This window comes from Anomaloglossus baeobatrachus, chromosome 10, assembly GCF_048569485.1.
Source record: "Anomaloglossus baeobatrachus isolate aAnoBae1 chromosome 10, aAnoBae1.hap1, whole genome shotgun sequence".
NCBI lineage: Eukaryota > Metazoa > Chordata > Amphibia > Anura > Aromobatidae > Anomaloglossus > Anomaloglossus baeobatrachus.
Window position 1 is genome coordinate 112,269,381 of NC_134362.1, and position 6,000 is coordinate 112,275,380.

At 42.5% G+C, this 6,000-nt stretch overlaps 1 protein-coding gene across 4 annotated transcripts in view; it reads left to right on the forward strand.

Annotated features, from left to right (window-relative positions):
- Positions 1–5,800, forward strand: part of TCP11L1 (t-complex 11 like 1) — a 310,856-nt gene extending 305,056 nt beyond the window's left edge. For all 4 annotated transcript variants that reach the window (XM_075325608.1, XM_075325606.1, XM_075325607.1 and 1 more), the window contains 2 exons: positions 1,075–1,247; positions 4,091–5,800. In XM_075325608.1, the coding sequence (XP_075181723.1) occupies positions 1,075–1,247; positions 4,091–4,305 (388 nt within the window). In that variant the 3' untranslated portion in view covers positions 4,306–5,800. The remainder of the gene's footprint in view (positions 1–1,074; positions 1,248–4,090) is intronic.
- The last annotated feature ends 200 nt before the right edge of the window (positions 5,801–6,000 follow it).

Below are 6,000 nucleotides of genomic sequence, written 5' to 3' on the forward strand. Positions count from 1 at the left end.
ATCAGTTAGGGAGGTGGAAGTGAAAGGAGTGAAGAAGTAGTAGAGGAGCAAACTGACTGTGTCCGGGTGTGTGGCCCGGGCACCAAGAGCAAGGTTGGCAGACGGTGGCCGTCTGCAGGAGAGGCGGATCAACGCGGAACCGTAGGACCGGGGACGGGCGGTGGCCCGCCGGTACCGAACCGGGGAGCGAAGTGAAGCCAGCACAAACCGGCAGGGCCTGCGGACCCCGACCAGGCTTGGAGTCGCCATTAAATAGGTCAAATCCGTCAGTGACCGGAACCCCAGGGGTTTCCTAACAGCCAAGACCCGATTGAAGGCAACCGTCCAACCAGCAAAAGGAAATACAGCTACCGCCACAGCTAGAGTTCCAAGGGCCAGAGCCTGCGGGCAAAAGGGCTCCTCCGGCACATATACACGCTGGGGAGCGGGTTACCGGTGGGAAGCCATCGGGACCAAACATACACAAAAGGTGCAGGGAAAGGCAGCCACCACCAACCGTCCGGGAGACGGCTGCGGCTGCGGGACCCGGGAGCAGTCGGCTGTGGGACCCGTCCATCCAGCCGTTTGGTTTACCAGACTTTGCATCCATTTGTGGCTGAGTGAGTACTACCGTGCCATCCGGCACCGCGCTGCGCAGTCCAAGTGACCCCGCACCTTGCCAACCCTGCCTCCCTGTCACCTCACGGGGCCCCAGGACCACCAACCCCCTACCCACGGAGGGGAGAGAAACATCCCAGCTTCTCCCTACCATCGCTTCCGGGATCGCCGTCAATAGCAGCGGTGGTGCCCAACCTCACCACAACCCGTGGGTGGCGTCACGGACCAAATCCCCAACCCGAACTACCCCCCTTTCACTCACGGGCGAGGAGCGCCGCTCGAGTCCCCGGATCCGGCCCACCGCTCGAGCCTCCGAGCAGCAGCCACAGCAGCGGCGCCAGACCCGAGCGTGGTGAGCGCAGCGCCCTGCCGCCCGCGACATGAACTTAGCCTTACTCTGAACGTAAATAAATATAGTTGTGTTTATGTATAATTCCGCTCTCATTTTGCACTTTTCCCCTTTGTTCGATCTTGTAGTTCTGTTAATACTGAGGAGGCTCTGGCAACGATCAGTGAGAAGATTTGTGTAGAATTGAGCAATTATCGCTCTCAGCATGGATTTACGCCCTTCTCTGGAGAGAGAGAGGAAGCCCTCAGAGGTCAGATCAGAACCGCGTCCTCCCCATCCAACCAGATTTACCGATTAATAGGTAACTATATGTGTTTGGTTTTATCATTGAACACTTGAAGGAAGCAACCTAATCTATAATGTCAGGCGCTTCCTAAATCCACTGGGACAAGTCTATGGATATTATTCCAGATATCTGTAGAATATATTAAATATATACAAGGGTAGATTTGAAATATTTAGTGAAACTCAGGCATTCAGATGTGCAATTGGGAAAAGAAAAAAAAAAAAAACATCTTCCTTTTCTCACACTCTGTACCACCAATTGTTTGTGTCTGGTGCTGCAGCTTATCATTATGCAAGTTAAAGGGTATCTGTAACCAGGTTTGTGCCACCTAATCTGGGAGCAGCATAATATATAAGCAGGGACCCTGATTCAAGCAATGTGTTACTTACTGGGCTGCTTAGTGCAGTTTTGATAAAATCACTATTTAATCAGCAGTAGATTATCATTAGAGGACTACTTGGCATGCTGCTGGTAGTCCAGCATATTAATGAGCTGTGTATAACTGCTAGATCTGCAGCAGAGAAAACAGTGATTTTATGAAAATGACAGCAAACAGCTCAGAAAGTGACATCACTGGAATCGGGGTCTCTGTCTCTACATTATGCAGCACTCAGATAGGGGAGGAAAAACTAGTGACAGATTCACTTTAATGGGATTGGGCTGCAATACCACAAACAACACATGTACAAGAGTGCCACTGTTTCTGGGGGAAATGCAGTCTATGGTTTCTAATATATTTCAGTCTCTACTTCTGTACTATATGACGTCATTTTGCCTCAGTTTTCTTGCAGTATGAAAAATACATATAATATCTGTAGACAGATATGGCATATTTTTACATTGTACATGGATCTATCTCCTATCTAAAAGCCCAGACTAACACTCCACTAATTCAAGTTGCTTTAAATCAGATTTTTCATGCAGTTTTCAACACTGATTGATTGCTCTCAGTGAGAGAAACAAAATTATAATTTTGTAGTTTTGATACCTTTCAATGGCTAACTAAAATAAAATGGTGTTACAAAGCAAGCTTTTGAGACATCTCAGGTCTCTTCCTCAGGCATGGTATAACAAAGTATCATGCCTGATGAAGAGCCTGAGAAGTCTCGAAAGCTTGCTTTGTAACATCATTTATTTTATTTTAGTTAGCCATTAAAAGGTATCAATACTACAAAATTATAATTTTGTTTCTCTCACTGAGAGCAATCAATCATTTTTCAACTGGCTAACATGGTACCAAAACTTTTTTTGTTTTCAACACTATTTTGTAGCATTTCTTTTTTTCTTGCAGCTAAAAACAAAACCCAACATAAAATGTATATTGGTTTGTGCCATTTTTTTTTTTGCAATAATTTTTTATCTACAGTAAATAAAGTAAAGCAAATGGTGGTGATTAAAATATCAAGCAATATCCTACCATTGAGCTGCCCCACTGCTGACCTATATGTACAGGCCTTCGGAGTCTGAGCCTGCAGTCCTCTTACTCCAACCTGTCTCTGTACTGTTTGTAGGCTAGCAGTAGAGGGGAGGATGGAAAGGCATTAGCTGGGATATGTCACGGCTCACACTTTTTGTTTGTAGCCTTTACCTATGGGGAAACGTAGGTCTGTATAGGAGCTGTAGACACTACATTTTAGAATATTGATTTATTTAACCCCTCCCTTCTACATTTTATTTTATTTTGCCCTTGTTGTTCTCTCCCAGTCTTTCAACAGCCATGTTCACAGATATGTCAGTATTTTCATTGACATAGCTGTACAATGTTGTGTTCTTTGTGGATGAGTTGTATTTTTTAATGTACTATTCCCTATATTCACTAATTTTGGGCTCCACATTTTAAAAAGGATATTCAAAAGTTAGAGTCAGTTCAAAGGCGGGCAACTAGACTACTACAAGGAATGAAGGCCTCCCATATGATGACAGGTTGAAAAAGTTAGATATGTTTAGCTTTGAAAAAAAAACGTTTCAGAGGAGATCTCATTTAGATGTACAAATACATGTGTGGTCAATATAAGGGACTGATCTGTCGATCTTTTTGTTGTCTGCGAGAAAGCTGCTGTCAAAGGAGTCTGCCAGCGACTCTCTCATAGAGAACACAGGAGCTATTGGCAGGCCGGTGCTTCTGTATGTTGAGGAGTTAGTTGATATACCTGCCAGCAAACCATCCGCCACAGCATTGTTCAGCTCGGTCTGTACAATTATATATTTTTTTTTAGAGTACAGCTTTTAATAAATAAAAATAAAACTTGGAGCTCCGAGGAAACTTACCGCTATACTACAGCGACGCCAGTTGCCATAATCACAGCATTTAATTTTGGTTTATAGATATTCTTCCCTTGGTTTATAGATATTCTTCCCTTAAACCTTTCTATAATCTGTGTTATAAGAAGGACACCAGGGCGGAAACGTCACTTCATGCACCAGTTTGGATTCTTATATAAATATCCATATTTCAGTGTCACAGCTGGGAAGCTGAGTTTTGTCCTATAGATTACGAAAATGACTTACTATAGCTTTGATTATATTATTATGAATAGGAGCTGAGCTACCATACCCAAGAACAGCTAGTACTAGGTGTAAGGAGCTGTGATGTTCGGCTCCATTCACTGTTTATATCTGGCCACCACCAGAGCTAAAACAGCTGATCGGTGGGGGAGGTGGGAGTCGGACCCCCACCAATCTGATATTGAAGACCTATCCTACCCAAAGGCTATCAATATATGATGTGCCTGAACAACCTGATTAAAAGGTTTAGTTATCGATGCCCTTTATGAAATGCTTGTTCCCTCGTATATGAAATATTTAGGACCCCTTTCACACTTGCATATTCAGTAACGTTCTTCATTAATCTCACACAGACTCCAGGATCCAGACCTTTCTACTGGGTTACTTATCTGCAGCTAATCTGAGATCTGTCCCTGAACTTCCTGGAGGGATAAGCCAAATAGAAAAAGAGCTGGAAGAGATGGCTGTGAAATTTGTGCGCCTGGTCAACTACAACAAAATGGTGTTTAGTCCATACTATGATTCAGTCTTGGCCAAGATACTGAACAAACAAGATGTGCGACCCTGAGCTGACGATCAAGAAGAGTACGCTGGAAAGCCCATCTCCTCTGCTCCCCAATAAATGGCTTAACTTTTAGGGCGCAGCTTTGCAACAGTGACCCAGGACACAGGGTGACACATGAAGTGCTCGCACAAGACTATTGCAGGGACAACTAATCTCTGTGTCTTTTACCTTCCCGGTTCTATTATACTGGCAGCCATACGTGTAGCCCGGTACATGTAGAGTACACGGACCCGACATTCATCTGCAGATACTATGGTACATGGACAGGATGCTGTATTTTCTCTCTGTGATATTTTTTCCCTCAGGTTTATAGTATTTTTGTATGCTCCTGAAAGCTTGTACATATTGGTTGCTCAGCAGTTGTCCTTATTACTGACCCCAGAATGGGGAAGTATTATCCATTTTAGTCTCTGAATTAAAGGAGACGTCTGTGAGTCACAAGTGAGATCCAGTCTGTGCAAGCGACCTCCATTTTGGAAGACCCAAAACATCCTTGGTTTACAGGGACAGCCATTCATCTAATTAACCACCATGTAATACTAGATCTGCCCCCGGAAAAAAAACAGCAGTCTGTCTGGAGTACGGGATCGGCAACAACATCTTTCAGTAGACACACAGGTCAGATTTTATAACTCTTTCAGAAATCTGAAGATTTGATAGTCGCTGAACTTGTATGGAAAATTTCCCAACAAGAAAAAGTTGTGGAGATATTTTCTGGAAAATAAGCAGCACTTTTGCTTGTTTTTAAATGGAAGCTATAGTTGTTTTTTCTTATTCTTTTATCTCATTATACAGTTATTTTCGTTAGGTGATCATATGCGATCTACTAGATTTTAATCCACTTGTCTGTCTTCTAAAGCACCAGCCACCCTTCACTTCAGACACACAAATTATAATTGTAAAAAGTATATACAAAATTATATGATGCTTTTCTCTTATTCTTGACTAAATAATTCTTTAAGCATTTACAAAGAAAGTAAAGTCCCCAAAAATCAGTCTAGTGCAAAACACAAAAAAAAGGAGGGAGATGCGGCTGCAGTAACTCAATGACACAGCAGACTGGACACCGGATGTCAAAGTTGTGTGCTCGGACCATGACATACGGTCACCAAAACATAGAGAGAAGGAAAGGTCCAACATTTCTGGCCACATTTAGTGGACATCTTGATCTGCTCCAGGGTCCTAGAGATTAGAGTTGTTTTTTTTGCAAAAATCAGAAATGTTGATTACTTTACAAATTATGGCACATGGCTTGTTTGCCTTTTTAATTTGCAATTTTTTTACTGTTTTCAAAAAGTTGGGAAGAGCTTGGAAGAAAAGTGGGTTATGCTTAGTGAGTGAACCAACAAATATACTAAAATGTATTGGTAGTAATAAAGTTCCTGTCCTTTTCCTCTCTGAAAGGACTATTTACAGTTAGGTCCAGAAATATTTGGACAGTGACACAATTTTCGCGAGTTGGGCTCTGCATGCCACCACATTGGATTTGAAATGAAACCTCTACAACAGAATTCAAGTGCAGATTGTAACGTTTAATTTGAAGGTTTGAACAAAAATATCTGATAGAAATTGTAGGAATTGTACACATTTCTTTACAAACACTCCACATTTTAGGAGGTCAAAAGTAATTGGACAAATAAACCAAACCCAAACGAAATATTTTTATTTTCAATATTTTGTTGCGAATCCTTTGGAGGC